The sequence below is a fragment of the Cucurbita maxima genome, unplaced genomic scaffold (genome assembly GCF_002738345.1).
Source record: "Cucurbita maxima cultivar Rimu unplaced genomic scaffold, Cmax_1.0 Cma_Scf00342, whole genome shotgun sequence".
Taxonomy (NCBI): Eukaryota; Viridiplantae; Streptophyta; class Magnoliopsida; order Cucurbitales; family Cucurbitaceae; genus Cucurbita; species Cucurbita maxima.
This window is the reverse complement of record NW_019272358.1, coordinates 18,969-38,467: the sequence shown is the minus strand read 5'-3', so window position 1 is coordinate 38,467 and position 19,499 is coordinate 18,969. Positions and strand designations below refer to the sequence as shown.

The 19,499-nt window shown below is 37.5% G+C and overlaps 4 protein-coding genes across 4 annotated transcripts; all 4 read right to left on the bottom strand.

The window, feature by feature from the left end:
* Positions 1–732: 732 nt before the first annotated feature.
* On the bottom strand, positions 733–2,198 carry LOC111474376 (phospholipase A(1) DAD1, chloroplastic-like). Its single transcript, XM_023119486.1, has 2 exons — positions 975–2,198; positions 733–759 (listed from the first exon to the last, which is right to left on the bottom strand). Exons 1-2 carry the CDS (start codon positions 2,196–2,198, stop codon positions 733–735), a joined length of 1,251 nt encoding a protein of 416 aa, XP_022975254.1.
* Positions 2,199–5,376: 3,178 nt separating this feature from the next.
* On the bottom strand, positions 5,377–10,090 carry LOC111474377 (protein mago nashi homolog). The gene is made up of 3 exons (XM_023119487.1): positions 9,698–10,090; positions 5,897–6,073; positions 5,377–5,741 (listed from the first exon to the last, which is right to left on the bottom strand). The coding sequence occupies exons 1-3, from the start codon at positions 9,917–9,919 to the stop codon at positions 5,682–5,684; spliced, it is 459 nt and encodes a 152-aa protein (XP_022975255.1). The 5' UTR covers positions 9,920–10,090; the 3' UTR covers positions 5,377–5,681.
* Positions 10,091–10,556: 466 nt separating this feature from the next.
* Positions 10,557–11,482, bottom strand: LOC111474381 (uclacyanin-3-like). The gene is made up of 2 exons (XM_023119491.1): positions 11,241–11,482; positions 10,557–11,159 (listed from the first exon to the last, which is right to left on the bottom strand). The coding sequence occupies exons 1-2, from the start codon at positions 11,395–11,397 to the stop codon at positions 10,774–10,776; spliced, it is 543 nt and encodes a 180-aa protein (XP_022975259.1). The 5' UTR covers positions 11,398–11,482; the 3' UTR covers positions 10,557–10,773.
* Positions 11,483–14,635: 3,153 nt separating this feature from the next.
* LOC111474382 (probable L-gulonolactone oxidase 6) lies at positions 14,636–18,041 on the bottom strand. Its single transcript, XM_023119492.1, is given in 4 exon segments — positions 14,636–15,355; positions 15,422–15,523; positions 16,466–16,721; positions 17,243–18,041. Coding segments are annotated over 4 exon segments (1,755 nt in total). The 5' UTR covers positions 17,921–18,041; the 3' UTR covers position 14,636.
* Between the last annotated feature and the right edge of the window lie 1,458 nt (positions 18,042–19,499).

Genomic DNA, 19,499 nt, shown 5'->3' with positions numbered 1-19,499 from the left:
TGGCATGCCTCTACGGTTTCAAAAAATCAAAATAATTATTGATTCAAACGTCAACATTTGTGGAATGGGACAATATTATTTTAGTATTTTTTAAAAACTTTTTTAAATTTTAATTTTATTTTTATGCATATCCATTTATAAATTTTGATGTGGAATAAAAAAAAATGAAATCATTAATTTTGAGGTTTAAATAATCTTGAAAGAAAAAGAAAAAGAAAAAGAAAAAGAATATGGGGGAGAGTAGGTGTGGACGGCAGAGAGCAGGGGCAGTTTGGGAAGTGGGAACTGGAAGGCGCACGTGGGAACTACATGTTGAGCGTCCCTGACCGAACGGGGTCGGTGGTCCAATATTTTCGATTTTTATTTTTCAATATTTACGGTCGGTCTCAAGTCTCAAATCTCAGGGTCATTTTAGTCATTAACTAAAACTTTACTTCCATACGTCACGTTCTCCAGCAAAACTACAACCCTCGCCTTTTCCTTCTCTCTCTCTCTCTCTCTCTTCTCATTCGCTATAATATTATTAATAATTAATCTACTAATATTTTTTTCAACCAATCATTATTTCGTTTTTATTTAATAAAAAAAAAATTAGATATTTAGAACCAGGATGGAAACATTTTCATCTCTAATTATAACCATACTTCTTTCATTTGCCTTGTTTTTATTTATTTTTTAATAAATAAAAATGAAAATGCAGATTTGGAAGGGTAAAATTTTAGAGATGCTAATTTATTTTGTTTTGTTTGAAAGGAAAAAGAAAAAAGAAAATTCACTGTCCCAGCTGTGAAAATGTGGGCGGTGAAATGGTACACGTGAGCAGAGAGAAGAGTTGAATATGGGTTAGTTGGTGTTAGGGAATGTACACGGCGTGCCACGTAGTCGGATCCTATGGATAGGATTTGTACAGTTTGTGAGCGGAGCCGGGTGGTGGCTTTGGTAATTAAATTAAATTAATTTCCTCATCGGAGTATTCTGCGAGCCGTTGCTCTGAATGGACAGCTGGAACTAACAAATCCATCAACCAAGTGAAGGTACGTGTTCAAATCATGACACGTGGCGGCGTTAATCCCCGTAAGGTGTGGCGAGTCTCTGCTACTCAGCCGCAGCTCTCGTCCTACCTCCGAGTACGCCCACTGCGTATCCTCCACGCATTTCTGAATCCACCGCGGCACTCCGCCGCCCTTCAATTTGGATGCCACCGCATGCCCTCCCTCCTCCTCCTCCTCCTCCTCCTCCTCCTTCACCACAAAGCCAGGCACTTTGGTGATGACATCATCCGAGTTCACAATGCGCAACACCTTCGTCCCTTGCTTCTCCACTCGCTTCCTGAAGCTACTATTCCCCACGCGCGGTCCTCCAAACGACATCACCGTCACCATAGGCGCTCGTTTGAAGTACTCTTTTATATCATAAGCCGCCAGCGTTGCAAGTGCGGCACCCAGGCTATGTCCTGTAATGGTTAAGCTAAGAGGCTGGTCCCCATACGATTGTAGCAGCCGGGATATTTCCTCACGTACCATTTGGCGCAAGCTTGGACACGAATCCGTCCCGGAAGTGTAAAGACTAAGGAACCCACTTTCAACCGCCATGTGGGGTCCACACCCCGTACTGGGAAGCTTAGTCAGTGTGGCTCTGACATTCTCAAGCCACTCCAAGCAAGTAGCAGTGCCTCTAAAAGCAATGACAACATCCCGCCGTCCAAGCCGGGAGATTTCCTGCTTGTCCTGGCAAACAGCCACATACCCAATCCAGCTAGAGTTAGTAGCTACAGAGGGAGCCTTATGGACCCACCCCGGGAGCCGAATTCCAGAGGTAGCCCTCAAATGCTTAGACACACGGTAGCCAGTGGCAGGAAGGCCAGAGCGGTCAAGCAATGAGGCCTTGGGGTATAGACAAGTAGCGTAGGTAGGGGAGGAAGGGTCGAAGTCGAATGACTTGTAAGCCGCATCCACAAACTGCCCATAACGAAGAATCTCATTACGGAGATTCTCATCAAGAGGGTCTAGCAAGCCCTCCCAATTATGAAGCCCTTGATACTCCCTCCACCGCTTGCCTAGCTTCAACTTAACACAAGGCGAAGATACCGCAGCTGAAATGGCAGTGCACAAAGGTTTCCTCATATGGGTATTGTTATGGAAATGATGAGGAATAGAAAGCGTGGGATTTTGAGGCACCCTGATACCACAAAGCCCCATGTTCTTTAAACAACGTTTGAAGCTAAAGAAGGTGAGAGAAATTGTAGGGGTATATATAGGGAAGTGTAAAAGAATGATGCGTGGAAAGCAATAGCCTCTGACCCCCCTACTTTGTTACTGCCGCACACAAAATACTTCGGTGGTTGGAGTTAACCGCATAAACTGCAGCAGTGACAACCTCGCGGTTTACGTATAGTATGGGTACAAAAACAGGACTAGGTGTGAGCCCCGCATTCGACAGTCCACATCTACTCAAGCTGGAGTGTTTGACTCTAATAATATGAATTCCCCGGTCCTAAATCTAATTTTCAGTTCATACAAACTACAAACTAAATCGTAAAAACAAGAGGATAGGAATCAAATTTTAGATAGATATTCTCTACCTGTAAAAATATCAGCAATAGATATCTACATAAAGCTAGGAGTGCAAATATGGGTAGCACACAAATCTTGGGCAACGAAATACGTAAAGCGAATGACTAAATATTTCAATTCAATTTTTGTTTGTTCATAGTTCAATGAAGCTGCTTCAATGATTGCCAACGGATTTAGTATTGAGCTTCCCTTCCTTTCGTTTCCCCCCTTTTAATTTGCTCCACCAATTCATGTTAATACGCATTATTTTGCTTGAATATTTAGGAAGTTTTAGATATGAGACACTAAAAGACGTCTACAAACATCCCCAGTTTGATACCCATTGTAATTAAACCACCGTAAACAAAATGAGTCATACGAGGAACAGGGATTGGTTATACGAGGATGTTGGAGAGGGAGATAGATGAGGCAATGGGGGTTATGTTTTTCACATGTTTTCTTCGACTTGGTTATGTTTTTCACGTTTTCCAATTCTAAAATGCTTTAGTTCTTCATTACTGTTGTTATTAGTTTATGTTATATTGGTTGTGACAGAGCACACAAACTAGAACTGAAGGCCCAATGGGTAAATGGGGAAAGTTTTGATGTTCTAAATAAACAGCGCATGGAGTATTAAAAATGTTGCATTTGAAATATTAATAGCAACAAATGCATGAAAGAGATGAAATTTCCCTTTTTGCAAAATTTTACAAAAGATTCTTCATTGCCTCTCATGTCTTGCGCTTCGAAAATAAGTAATTTCCATGGCTCCCAACACTCCACGCCCTTCTCCCTCCTCTTAATCAAACACTCTCTACACAATCATTTTGGCATTATCTCCAACATTACACTCTTTTCTCCTCCTGCACTTCACGTGGTTTGGAGTGTGTCATTCACTCCCGAACCCTAAACTACCTATTTTTCATGTGCCTATGCATCGTTTTTAATCTACTTTCAACTGTTCCGTTACGACTGTTTTATTCAATTTAACATATATTCAAATACTAATCATAATAGAGAAGTATCTCGATGCACGTGAGTATACAATATGTATTAGGTATCCTTCGGTTATAATTATGACGTGTGTATGATGCAATGTGTATCTTTGTTCAGTTCATACATAGCATAATCCTTTCGTGTTATTACATAAGGTAGTGTGTATAATATAGTACCCTACTTTCATAGCATACCACAATTGTTAATGGCATAATGTGTCATGTATAGTAACATAATGACCGTATCTTGTTCTGGTCAAACAATTTTTCTATACGGAAGAGAATGTATTTGTTCTTCACTGTTTTCTTATTCAACTCTCTGTAATCGACGCAAAAAACGCATCGATCCATCCTTCTTTACAAATAACATAGGTGCAGCCCAAGAGACATGTTGAGATGAATGAAACTCTTTTCCAAAAAGTCTTGTAATTGTATCTTAAGTTTCTTCAACTCTTCTTGTACCATACGATACGAAGCCTTGAAAATAAGATTGATACCCGGTTCACGCTCTATGCAAAAAAATCTATTGCTGAGGATGGAGTACTCCTAGTAAATCCTCTGGAACACATCAGAAAACTCGTTCACCGCTAACACCGGTGATAGAGATTTTCTTCCTTCCTTGTGCCCACGACGCTGGCTAATATACCCCAAGCTCCCTGCTGAATCAACCTCTTCACTTTCATCATACACACTACTTTTGGGGGTAACTCCCGCACATGTACCCTTGAACTTAAAGCTGTTTTGTGACAATGTTAAAAAAAACACCACTTCTTTTATGTAATAGTATATGCAGACATGATTCTCAGTCTAACCAATCTATCTCGAGTATTACATAAAAACTAATCATGTCTATCATTACCAGCATTTCATTTAGGACTTGCCCGAAGACAAATACTTGGCCACCCTTCACACTATCCCTAGAAATTAAGTCTACTCTTGTTGTGGTACTAAAAAACAATACATGTAATAAAGGCTCTATCTGAATCTTGCATGACTAACAAATTGAACAGATATAAAGGACTGCATAGACCCCAAATCAAATAAAGTTAGGGCAAGATACCAAAGGGCATATAAGGTACCTATCACCACTATGTTGGCGTTTCCGTCGTCCCTACTAGTGGAGGCATAATCTCGTGTCTTGCTTTACCTGAAAAGTAAGAGCAGCACGTGGTTTGAATATTTTAAGACATACTCAGTTAGTGACCCCACCACTGGAGTTAGGAAATGCAATCATATGTAGTCATGTTTGGACCTATCATTAAACATCATTTCACGACCTTGATCTAAGCTTCGATTCCGAGTAGCACTGGATGTGTAGTAATTTTCTACCCAGACCCACATACGCACATATAAACCCTCAGGTGAGCTCGTACATACGCATATGTGGGAGAAATACCATATTGGGTTGAGGTTGTTGGGAGGAGGGTTAAGAGGTTTTGTAGGAATAGTTGGAGCCATTTAACTCTACCTATATAGTGTACCTATTGTACTATTAGATACATATACGCTGGGCTACTCTTGTTATTTTCTTTTTAATTAATTCAATTTAGCTCAAGTTGAATTTTTTCCTTTCCCAGTTTTTTTTAATTAATTCAATATTACAATACTGGCTGATTGGGATGTGATACAGAAGGACAGGATGATCCATATTTATGTTCAAGCACAAACCGAATCAAGAAAGAAATACCCTGATGGAATAATCACGTGATTCTTTATACAATAAGGAGAGCGAGCTGGGTTTATTTGATTTCCAGTCAAACACCATCCATTTAATTGAACTGTTTTTCAAATCCCAGTTTTAAGAAATAATATCTCAATATGCCACAACATACACACAGCCCCAACAAAATTCAATATAAAAGATCGATGTCAACACAGATCATCATCGTCGTCGTCATCATCATAATCACACACCAAGTCCAAGTCCAGAAAATGGAACTCAAAAATAACACATTCTAAATCTCCAAAATTCTGCGCATTTTTAAGAAATCAAACACAACCATTCAACACCACCCGGCTTCTGTTATACAGAAAAGAATTCTCAAAAGCCAAAAAGCCAAAAAAGAAAAAAGGATTTCACCGTTGAGAGAAGTACATGTTCTTCATATTGCACAGTAGGAGTTTTAGCACTTCTTTAAATTGGTTTGATCTTGAAGTGGAGTGAAATAAGAGAAAATACAAAGCATTTCAGATCCTACAGCCAAAGAAACACAAGTATGATTAAGCTGGACAGTGTTGAGAGTATAAAGGATTCAATATAATATTCAAGAATCTAGAGACAAAAACGACCAAAGGGGCAGATAAAAAGCTTCCATGTAAAAATAATCGACATCGAAAATTAAGCCTTACCTGAACAAGATAATAGAATATCCGCAAACCTTCAGGATCCTTGCTGCTCTGCACATCAACAAGAGATCCAATCTTAGACGTGGTGAAGGAGATGTGTTCATTTCCCATCACAATCTCAAGCTCCTGTCGTCCAACTCGATCTGGTTCTGGCCAATTATTATCGTCTTCCTTCATAATCTGAACGCAGGCAATATAGAGAGGTAATTAAGTTCAAAACACGATAAAAATGAAGCATTTAGAGGCAAGTGACAAGCAGACTATATCTCAAAACATTCTTCATCAAATACATCAACAAGAAAGGAAATACAAGAGTAACAAAGAAATCACATCTCAAACTTATCAGGACTGTGCCATTTTATTCAGAAAGTGAGGAATAAAATAATTGAAGTTCAAAATCCAAATGGTAAAATAATCTCATCCTCTTCAGTATAGCACCATACAAGGGGATACTAGATCAGATCTATGAGGAACCAGAAATTTTTTTAACAAATATAATCAGGTAAAATTCTTTTGAGATGATCTCGAGGCTCTTTCTAACTATAGTGCAAGATGTAGTGCATTGGTCGTGACTTCATTATTACTAGATGGAGAACAAGAGATTTTCAAATGGAAAAATTACCTACAAAATAGGCTTAGAGGCTTAGATTCAATAGGTTTATCGATGACCTTTCTTTGATTGATCAACCTTCGTCAAATGGAGATTTCACTTGGTCAAACAACATAGATCAATTGATTTTTCATTAACCCCAAATAGAAAAATAGAAAATTGGAATATCGAATTTCATCTTTCAAGATTTAAATGATTGCCTCACATCACTGTGGATTGTTTCCAATCTGTTGAAAACAAGAAATTTGAAATGGGAGCCTATGCCTTCTAATTTTGAAAAATATAGGCTACAAATCAATGATCGTCACAATCAAATATCTTTAGTAATCTCTCCTATCTAAAATCTTATTTAATTAGCTGTCCTAATGCTCGATGATAATGAGCAAAGGGTATCTCTCTCAGCTTTGGAGCACTTTTGTTTTGTTTTGTTTTTTGGTTTTTTTTTTTTTTCTTTTGAGTGCCATGGCTTTTTTGAGGAAGGAAGCAAAGCTGCACTTAATAGTTTTGGCCTTGAAAATTTTCCAGCCAGGATGGCTGCTGAAGTGAAATCTTGAAGAAATCTTGGAGAAACATCAAAGAGAATGTTCTAATGGCATGCCAGGACCTTTCTGATCTTTTGTAATGGAAAGTTGAGAGGTTTTAAATTAAAGTTTCAAGACATCTGAAGTAAGGTGACCCCTTTTCCTTCCTCTTTGCCTAAGAGGTGGATACTTTAAATAGTTCACTTGACAAAGGCTCCCAAGATGATAGCATCTAAAGATTTTTTGTTGGTAATGACATTGTTCAGATCATTTATCTTTGACTTGTGAATGACATGCTCCGTTTTCAAGCAACAATGCTATCATGCTCAACAATCTCATTAAGTTTAACTTTCTTTTCGGCACGAAGGTTAACTTAGAAAAATTAATCATTATCCATCTTAAAATCAATAAGAAACTCGTGAAAAATCAATCCAAACATGGAGACGCAGCAACAAAACATTAACCTGGAAATATCAACTTAGGAAACCAGTGAAAGAAAGTAGCTGCCATTCTAATTAAAGAAGCTTCTTACTGCATAATTGTGGTAACTTGCCTTGCAAATGTTGTGTTGTCTGTTGTCCAATATACTACACTATCTAATTTTTTAAATTCTTCCAAAGGTGGTCAAAAGAAAGGAAATCTTGATTTGCAATTTCTGATGAAAAGGAACTCAACATGATGGTGGCTGCAACCTTTTAAATTGGGATTATCTCTTTGCCTTAGATGAAAATTGGGTGAAAAGAGTAACAAGAAAAAGGTGAGGAATCAGTGAATAGTATTTGAAGCAATACAAAGAAGAATTTGCCCTACTTGATATGTACCATGGAGGAAAATCATAAATAGGAAATGCACCAAGTACCCCAGTGGTTGGATGATGCGACCTGTAAGTGCTTCAAGCTCTAGAAGCCCTTGGCTCGCAATTTCTAAACATTCATTATAGGTGCAAAAAATGGATCAATTTTTTGATGATAAAGACAATAGAATCATTTTTCGGGAGGTTCCTTAGCTCCATGATATTTCTCTAGAAGTTGGAGTGAAGTTGCTGATTGCAATGGCTTCTTTATTAATCTATGTTGATCTGAGGAATGCTGACCTTAGAATCCTAGGCTTAGAAGAAAACCAAATGACTTGAGAGTAATCTAAACCAATGACTTTGAGACTATTGAGTGGGTATCACTGTCGCTTTATCTCCAAGAGGTTGCCTCAACAAACCGTCCTGTAAGTGCTTCAAGTTCTAGAAGATATTGGCCCTCAATAGATAAATGTTCTTTACAGGTTAAAAAATGGATAAATGTATTGATGGTAAAGACGATAGAATTTTTTTTGGGGAGGATACTTAGCTCCTATTTCCCCAAGAGTTGGAGTGAAGTGGTTGATTCCAATGGGTTCTTTAGTAATCTACGTTGATCAGAGGAATGCTGACCTTAGAATCCTAGGTTCAGAAGAAAACCAAACTACCATGAGACTATTCTAAACCACAATGACAATAAGACTATTCTAAACCCCAATGACTATGAGACTATTCTAAACCCCAATGACTTTGAGACTATTGAATGGTAACATTCTGTCTCCAAGAGGTTGCCGTCAACCAACATTCTGTCTCTAAAATGTCAGCTTCAGATAGCACTGGGCAGGCTATAGAGGTGGATTTACCCCCTTGATGCTAAAGTAGTCAAAGCTATCTGGAAAGCAAAAGGTCCTAAAAGGGTAAGGTTTTCACTTCGGGTGCTTGCACAGAACCAGTAAGTACCTACACGACAACAAACTTTGAAAAAGAATAAAAAATGAAAAATAAAAGAAGAAGAAGAAGAAGAAGAAGAAGAAGGTTGCCAAACTACATTTTACCCCCTGGCTTAGTTAATGTTCTCTTTGTCGAAACTCTTCACTTATTCACAGTTCCTTCGCAGACAAGTGTTGAGAATACTTCTTAATTAATCCAACATTCCAAAACAATAATAGTGACAGAGGTCTTACTCATCTTCTTTGGGGTCATCACCATTCAAATGGCAAGCCAGAGTTATTTGGTCAAGTACTAATAAGACTATACTTCATGCAAGTTTTGTTTTCAATTAAAAATTATAGTAATAGCCTCGAAGATCAGTTACAAGATATAAACATAGAATAGAACAGGTAAATTCCACCATCACGCGTGAATTTGTTCCTGTTCAAATACGGACTTCCAGCTTGAAAACTACCATTGAAGCCACTCCTAATGAACATCTAAAATATGTATTTTTAGCAGAATATCATTCCAAAAATGTTAGGATCCAAAGCATGAAGGTGCCATATTTTAGAACAAATCAGGAATTCCTAAATAAGACATACAACTCGATTTTGATTTTCCGTCATTCCGAATCAGATCAATGAAGTGGTACATTAAGGAAAAAAACCCCTACACATCCACATTATATAAGAAAAGTAAAGATGCAGCTATCCAGGTTGAATACTTTCAAAAGTCCAGCAAACCATTTAAACTTTTTCTTGAAGGGATGATTTTTTTTATAATAAAAATCCCAGGGATAAGGAAATGTATTTCGAAGGTAAACGAGAAAACAGTAACAAAACCCAATTGAAGAATCGAAAAAATAAATAAATAAAAAAGACAGAAAACGGCGATGCAAGAAGAAACCCTAGAGAGATAGAAGGAAAGAACATCGACAGTAAGATCCTGACCTCGCTGTCGGAGATGATTCGACGGCACTCCCGGAGGACAGCAGGGGTGAGGTAGACTTCCTTGCGAATCATGGTGTCGTTCTTGTAGTTGGAATTGTTAGCGTAGCGAAGCTTGCCATCGGGTCGGAATTCGAACTCCAAGAATTCGTGTCCAAATTTGCCTTTGTGCCCCACATAATATCTCAAGTAAAACTCTCCATTCTCCAAATCCTCGCCCGACATTGCACTCGCCTTGCACCGTTCTTCCTTCCTCTCCCGCCGGCTCTGCGACTAAAAATTCTGGAGACGTGAAGAGCTCAACCTTAGGATTTGAAGAAGTCGATCGGGAAGAGCCCCTAAGTTGTCTTTGACTTCGGTCGGCCCATCAACCCAGCTACGCATTACTGGGCTTCTTTCTTGCAAGAGTTTATATTTAGGAACTGGACCGCATGCCGAAAATAAAAACTAGTAATTTTATTTTTTTTATTTTTATTTTTTTAATTTGAATTGGATTAAATTTCTCAAAAACTAAAAAAAAATTCGATGTGACATTTTTTGGTCGGGTAACCTAACCAATCCGATTATCTCAAAATAGGGTTAATAACAGATGTTACAGATGCGTTATGACTTGCTGTAGAATTTTTTTTAATATAATTTTTTAAAAAAATCAACCTAACCTAAACCTCTTTCAAATTTTTCCGATCATAAATCCAACTAAACATATAATTATTTTAAGTTTGTTCAAACCATTTTTTCAATTTAACCCAACTAAACTCGATAAAAATGTCTGTTTTTATGTTGGCATAAGGTAATTGGTAAGTTTGAGTGAGATTTTAGGTAGTTTTAGTTCTAGTAGAAAGAATGAAATATAATATAAAAATTTAATTTATATGAGAATATGAAACACGGGAAGAAAAGAGATCATAAGACGAACACCTCTTTTACACCATAAGTGAGGTGAGTTGGTGTGTTCTTATGGAACTCTTGGGTGAATATAAGCAACATGAATCCAACCAAATAGATAACAAAAACTAACAGGGATCACAAATTATTGAAGAAAGAAAGGCAAGCACTGCATCTTCCCAAGCCGCTCACGCTCATAGAACAAACAGGGCGGTGAAGCAGGCAATGGAAGCCCCAAAGATCAACTGGTTGAGACTGATAAAACCAGAGGAGCCTGCGCTTGGAGACGGAGGCGACGGGGGGGTGTCAGCCGGTGGGGTGTCAGCCGGTGGGGTGTTAGCCGGTGGGGTGGTCCCCGGTGGGGTTGGGGTGGCGTTGGCAGCCACAACATTGATCTGAAGCTTCATGCCGCTGGAACAGTGACCCAGTGTTGGACAGAGGAAGTACCTTGGCCCTGTCGCAGACAGAGGAATCGACGTGCTTCCGCCAGTGTGAGATCTAATCACCGAGGTCGACGAACACGCCTTGTAGCTCGCCTCATTCACCTCCGCCACTGAGTGACTCCCACCATAATTGAACACTGCAATTTTCACAAACGTTAAACAAAACCCAAATCCAATTACGCCACAATTTCCATTCTATTCATAATTCAAACAATTACCCAACGAGTCGCCAACTTTGAAGACTTGCCCTGCAGCCCAGGTACCATAATCAAACCCCTGACTCCACCCAGAATCGCCGCCAACAACGATATCAGCACCATAAACCGCACGCACAGCGACAAGAAAAACAAAAACAACCGCCACTTTCATCACCATTTTCACAGCCTACTTCGACGTTACAGAAACAGAGACAATCAGAGCTTTGAAACAACGACGACGCTGATATCGAGTGTTTATATAGAATAAAGCTTAAAAATTTTCAAATTCTTTTTCCTCTGCTTCTGGGTAAAGTCAATAAAGTCTGTAATTAAAAAAGAAAGAATAACAGAAAGTGTCATGATTTGACATGGAGTGTTCTTGGTTGTATTTTCCTTACTATTCCACCTAATGCATTTGCCATTTGAGCAGGACATAATTTCGTGGCGGCGACCATATGGATATTATATCCAATAATAACTCAGTGGCTGCTAACTTTTGTTAAATTAAGAGGACCAATATTTGTTTATTTGGGAGATAAGAATAAGTAGACGACTAGAATGATCTAAGATGCTTCATATACTAATGGCTCCCACCTAACACATGATAATGGAAGGGTTAGTTAGCTTAGGGAATGCTATTATTGACCCATGTGGGATTGGTCTGGTTTGCTTTATGCTTTGGGTCAATAGATTATATTATATGTATGGGAGGTTAGGTAGAGATAGAGAAGTTCAATTTGAAGTGTAGGAATGGATGGATGTAGTTGGTGTAGAACTTATAAATTATATTTAAACTCATACATGATATTTATATGTTTTATATTTATACTTGGAAATGTTATTTGATCGAATAATTTAATATGATATAGACTATCCTTTAATGTTTAGGTAACTAAATTGAATGAAAATTTATGTGAAATATAGTGAAAGTAATGTAAATGCGATGAAACATAGATGGAATTAATGTGTTGAAACGAGTGCTCAGATATAAACTTTTTATCATATGACATGTTAGCTCAAGTATAAATGTAACCGTTCAAATCCAATACGAATAGATATTGTTCACTTTGGTTCATTATGTATTCCTGTCAGTCTCACGATTTTAAAACGGTCTATTAGAGATAGATTTTCATACCCTTATAAGGAATGTTTTGTTCCCCTCTCCAACTGATGTGTCATCTCACAATCCACCCCGTTAGAGATTTAGCGTCCTCCCTGACACACTGCGGAGTTTGGCTTTGATATCATTTGTAATAGCTCAAGCGCACCGCTATCGGATATTGTCCCTTATTGTCTCAACCACAACTTGTTCAATGTAATCCTACTAACATGTATACAAAATATATAATGCAATTCTCACCTACAGAAAATATGTGAACTTTTCAAATTTGTTTCATCCATCCTAAAAATACCAACGGCTTTCACACATGTTATAAGCAAAATATCCCAGCATAGTCGTGTATTCTTTCAATGTGCTTATAGCAACAAAGATCTTCTAAATTGTCCCTTTGATACAGTATCAAAAGACAAAAAAAAATGCTATAGATGTCTGCGAGAATAAGTCATTTTCAAATAAGATCACATGCTATAAGCAAAAAGATCCGAGCATAAGTCTTTTCTTCTTAAGTTTCTTAGCCCTCTCCCCTCTCAATATAGTGTATTCTCTAGTTAAGTCGTTTTCAAACAACTTTAACATATGCGATAAAAAAAATATCTCAACAATCAACTATGTGTTCAATGTGCCCATAGTAATAAAAAAATCACTTAAAAACGTCTATTTTACATACTTTCTAAACAAAAGAACGGATATGTTATAAAATAAATTTTCAAAAAATGTTCGTCTCAACAAAAACAAGACATTTTTAAACACCTTGGAAGTGTTCTTATATTTGTTCAATATGCTTACCGAACCAAGAAATTACTTACATCCAATAAGATTTTTATTTTAATATATTCCCAAAAAAAAAAAAATCCCAACCCCAATTTAGCACTCTTTTGAGTGAAATCCTTTTCAAACAACTTTCACATGTGTTATACAGAAAATATTGCAACACAGTCATTGAACGTGCTCATAGCAACTAGAAATCACTTAAATTGTCCATTTCACGTTCTTTATAGACTGAAAATGTAACGACCCTAAATTTTCACATACTCGGAGTTGCTACAACTGTCTCATGCTCATCTATAATGCGGAAATATAACGCTTACATGAACATCATTTATAACGTAAACTTCGAAAAACGTTTAAAACAACTTCTTCTCCGGAAAGCACAGTCATGGTCTTACGTGTTTAAATACGAAATACTAAAACTTAGAGAAAATATAAAAAAAAAATACAAAATAATTTAAAACAATGAAGTGAAAAACAACATATTCTAACTTAGACTAGAAATTTAAATATTAGTCTACCCTATGCACGTGCCACAGTCTTTGCTCGCAATGTCGCCGTCCTCCGTACAAGTGTGTCTTGCCTTTAACTGAAAAATGATGTGGCACACCGCTTGAGTATTTCAAAGAATACTCCGTAAGTGGCCCTGTGCAAATGCAAACACATGCAATCTTGATTTAGGGACCTATCTCTAATCATCTTAAGGGTGGCCTCCAGTCTCGGACAAATTGGATGTGTAGTACTTCCTTACACACGATTCACACGTGCGAGTGTTAATCCCCAGGGCGCTCGCACACCCCTTGGACCCTCTGGTTAAGCTAATCTGTAGCGATGTCCGGAGGTCAATAGAACCCCATAGTGTAATGTGTCTTATGAACACCCTCATCTGTGCGCATTCGCACTCATCATCATACTGTGTGCGTCCGCACTCATCATCTCCAGGAGAAGTAGCCCTATGCTTATGAACATACAATATGCATGAGGTCACTCTAAATCCATCATAATGTCTCTTCTGACACAACCCTCTAGTCTCATCTCTTTGTTACTCTAGGTAACACATACTCGTGGATATTTATATTAATATCATTTTCATGCTCTTGGGGTTGTGTCCTATGTCGATCTAACAACATGATGCAATATGACACTCATCATCATATAGCATGTTCAATATGGAAAACATCATCATATTAAGGTAAACGTCACGCAATCATCATACTCATCATATTGACGCAATCATCATACTCATCATATTGCCATAAAGTGCATCAAGCATATCAAATACGTCATTCATCGAAATATATATACTACGCACATCGAGCATCATAACTCATACATCATCGTAACTCATATATCATCGATTACGACGAAAGCCTAGATTGGAGATAGCTTGATGGGAGGAGCATGTCAATAGCTTAGATAGCTCCAGACAATAGTTCAAATGATCCCCGAAAATTTTTATGGCGTCAAAACAGCCCACGACGTAGTCAAGCCTGAAATGGCAAACAAATACAGAGAAATATTGAAGTTGGCTAAGGTTTGAATCCTATATAAGAACAAACTCTAGCTTCCTTATAAATTCTGCCAGCCCTACAAAAGTAGCCCTTACTTGGGGCACAATGACTATCTTTAGAGCATAAACACAATCCTTCCAAGGCACACCCATCTTTATCTATGCTCACAGTTCCTTCCACTCCAAGAATTTGATTGGTCCATTCATTTGAGAACAGCCCATACGGATCATATTCATTCTTAATCTTCAAGAACCCTTCTCTATTTCTGTACTTCCCAATCGCTTCAAGAAATGCAATGTTCCTGTTCTTCCCCCAATGCGGAATACCTCCATATTTGAACAACGCCATTTGTTCCACCTCTTCAAGCACGTCTTCAAAAAGCCTTGGACTCATTGGGTCTTTGCTCCTATAATATGTGAAGTCAAAGTTGATGCCATCTTCTTCCTTCCCCAAGTAGGCTGTGGAGGCTTTGACATAGCGCATCAATATGCCATTGTAGAGCTCAAGGCCACAAAACGCCATGGGCTCTAACTCACCAAGCTTTCTCACGTCTTCTATGAAACCTTTCACCACTTTTAAGTCAATGCTGATACCTATTTCGTGGAAAAACTCCCCTTTTATCGATGGCTCCCAAGGGCATGCTGTGATTCTAAGATCATTGACACTGTCTAGGCAAGATCCAGAGGATTGAAGCCGATTGTTATACCCGATGACTGGATATTTGAGAAATGTGATACCTATTCAAATAATTGCATGCGGTTAATTAAGAGAATTTTGTAATGGTCTTTGGTGTGTGTTCTTACCATCGTTGGTTAATCCGTAAGCTGATAGTGAGAGAAGTGACGTGATAATCTTTGCACTAAGACACTTCCCAGCTGCATCACGCCTTGCTTCTTGGTACTCCTCTATGTAAAACAAGATGTCAAAACTTGAAGTGGGTAATTAAGCTACAAGGGTCAGGGGCTCGCTCGTAGTGTTGCAAAATTGATCGCACTCGCACACCCACAAATAGAAAATAAACAAAGAGACAGATTTACGTGTAGTAACCAAAGTATATCTCTCACACTACAAAGTGTTAGGAATAAACGCCTCTCCACAATGGTATGACATTGTCCATTTTGAACATAAGCTCTCATAGTTTTATTCGAGAGAATTGTTATTTATGAACTAATGATCATTCCCTAAATTAGCCAATGTAGGACTCCCTCCTAACAACCCTAATACAAAATCTCTCAACAAAGTTTCTCCTAATTGTCTATAATTAAATACAAAATTACAGTGACTCCAAAGCTCAAAACAATAATAGATGAGCCTTTATATAAACATATACAGTAATACTAATTCTCATGCATGGAACAAAGAAACATTAATGCTCATATATGAATTAAGATGATTCATGTATTAAAATGGAAGATAAACCAAACAAATGAGAATTATGAACCAAATAAACGAGAGTTATGAACCAAATAAACCATAAATGAATCAAATGGTTAGGAGTTATTGGTCTAGTCAACTCCTGTTTCAAATATAGTTCTAGTCTTTAGGAGTGCTATTCTTTGGACTTTTTGGGATTTTTCTGTTGATATTTTTATGTTGTCTACTTTAGGTTATTTGTGGTTTCTATATTTTTGTAAAGGATATTCAATGTCAGGCTTAGAATTAATAAAACAGTAGATCCAATTATTTATGTTCTGTGCTATAACAATCCACCGCAGAACTTATCACAAATAACGATAGATGAATCGAACAAATGAGAATATGAACCGAATAAATGAGAATTATGAATTAAAATAAATGACATAAACGTATTTTTCATGACAACTTATAACACGTAGATTCACACTAACTTGAGGCACGAACAATGGCCAAGCCGGCTGAGGGTGTGGGACAAAATGGAATAAAATCATACAAGCCATTGCCGGATGTATTGGATGAAACGCGGGTGTCTGTGCGATACACAACTTTTCGCTGGCTTGGATACCAAGTCATGTCTGCGAACTCGTAGCTTCTACCGAAGCTAATCACTTCATCGCTCAAATCAGTGTCATCCCTTTCAAAATAGGTGATGGATCGCTTGAACATGGGCTGCAATTTCAGAGTGAACTACACACGCACTACTCATCAATTAATATTGCCAAATATATGCAGTATTCTATAGGGGTAGAAACTCTACCTAGTTACCAGAGTTTTCACAAGTTTTAATAATACCATATCGTTACATTCGAATAAAAATTATTAGTAATTTGTGAACTTTGTTAAGTTTTATTAATATTCTTCAATTTTTATAATAAAATTTAAAAATTTGCTTGAAAAATACTTGGTAATATTACCACTCTTAACATTTATATAAAAAAAAAATGTTTTAAACAATTATTACCCTCGATATATAGACGAAAATCATTTATAAACATCTCATTTCCCTTCTTCAGTTTCAGGGTACTAACATTAAAGAAGATTTAAACTTTTTATTTTTATAAAAGTTTAATGGTATTAAAGTTATTAATGGAATACTATTAATTTTTTTTTAAGGGCTATTGAAACTTTTTGAATTTAAAAAATTCAAGGTGATTTTTAAACTCTTTTAAAATGTATTTTTGATGATCTAAGAAGAAGAGGATCGTCACCTGTGTAATAATTCCAAGAACTCCCAATGAAACTTTGGCAGCGTTGAGGTGTTGATCGCCATCAACAAGCCTCCGAACTTTGGCGTACCCATCTTGGGCTCCTCCAGGACTCACCATTTTCATCCCCACAACGTAATCATGAACAGCACTCCCTTTGCCCCACAACGAGCTGCCATGTGCCCCCGTACTCAGCAGCCCACCAATTGTGAGGCCTCACCAATAAGGCGCATGCGGCAACGCAAGCCCAACCGCCGCAGCCACCTCTATGATCTCCCTCACCGTCACTCCACCCTCCACGGTTATACTCATGCCCTCCCCATCTACCTTCAAAACCCAGTTCAGGAACTTGGTGCTTATCACCACCCCATCAACCCCATCCGGGCATGCCAGCTTCGGAATGCTATGATAAAATCGAGTGCCCACCTTAATTTTCCTCATGGCCCTCGTGGCCGCCGCCACCGCGGAGATCATCTCCGCCTCTGTGGTTGGGTACTTCACCTCTCCCACCCGGCAGATGGCCCGATCTGGGAAGGTGGCGTAGGCGTTTGTAATGGTGCAGTTGGCGTTTGGGGATCGGCATTTGATAGGGTCCTCCGGCGGAGTAGACTCGGACACTGACACAAGAAGAACTAAAAACAAGATGAGGGTAGTGAACCGGAAGGCATGAGACGACCGCATAGTGGTCAGTTTGGGCGGCCCCTTCTATATATAATAATGTAATTTTTGTAGGAATGATTGCATTGGTTTTGTTGGCTTGTATTCAAAATAACAAATGAATGATGCATACCTTGTGGTACAATCAATCTACATCCTAACCTACTCCACCTTGGTTTCATTATGGCATTCTTATTAACATCTATGTCCGAAGTACTTAGGTGACTTGAATAGAGAAGCCTTCGCGGTCACCATTTCAACCCCTTCTCCATAAAACTTTCTCAATTTATTTTTGTTGTAATTGGGTTTGATAATTTTTACCATTTCTTCTAAAAAAAATTAATTTTTAATATAATCTAAAATAATTCTAATGAATCCTAAAACCTTCTATCAACTTATTTGGTAATAATTTAAATTTTAATATTACAAAACTAAAAAAATTACAACGTTGTCTTTAGTTTAAATATTACAATGTGTGTATCTGCATGTGTGTGTGTGAGACAGAGAATTGGGCGGGACAAGGTAGGAGAACTTCATCGGCCCTATTTATCTAACGGGAAAAAAAATGTTGTCCACTCCTTCCCTCATTCCTCGTCTAAACGGAAAATCTCCTCCCCATTCGAGGTGGGTCCCCGTAGATAAAATGGACATCTCTAATCTACGGTATGGAAATGGATAAGCCACTTCTGATCATTTCGTTCTCCATCTCGTGAAATTTCACACTTTTTTTTTTTTTTGAGATGGAGAGAAAATTCTCGAGAGAATTTGATTTTCTTTTTCAATTTGATTCCCTCGTATTTCACGATCGTGGCACTCGGAGGACTATGATTAAAAAATTTGAATAGAGTTTACTACCCGTTCAACCCTTTATTTTTTAGTTTAGGTTGTCGAGTTATTCTTTTTTTTAATTATTTTAAAAAATATGGTTCTTTTCACCATACATATTACATTAATAACCAAAATCTTATAAAATTCAAATATCAAATATTTATAAGTCACAACACATCATTTATTTCCTTATTATCTATTTATATTAATTTCTCATATTTATGAAATTAATTATTAGGTTTACTTTTCTAGGATTTATTATTACTCACAAACGTTTGGCTATTAAGAGAAGGAGAAGTCAAATCTTGATTGGTAGTGGGTACTTGTGTTGTGGTACATTTTGTTTCAAGTTGTGATATTAATTCATTTTATAGTTTGCTTTTTACTTTCATCAAACTTTTTTAAAGTTTATGATATGAACCACGACCAAAGAATTTTCATATCTGAAGGTCCAATTACAAGGACGAGAGCTAAGAAGCTACAACAAACCTTATACAGTTATATTCAAGCTATGGTGAGTTCATCAAAAGAAATTCTAGAAGACGCTGGAGACCTCCCTTATATGTTGTGCAAAGTTGAGCTTCAAAAAAGAGATGAATTAAATGCACTTTAAGTTGCATTTAATGAACTCCACTGAATTTATGAAACTAGTCCAACGATGAGTCAATAAGCACATTTTATTAATTACATTATTTAATTATAGTTTAAATATTTGTTTGTCATATTTAAGCTAGTTTTAAATATAGGAGTTAAGGTTATATTGTAACCCACATAG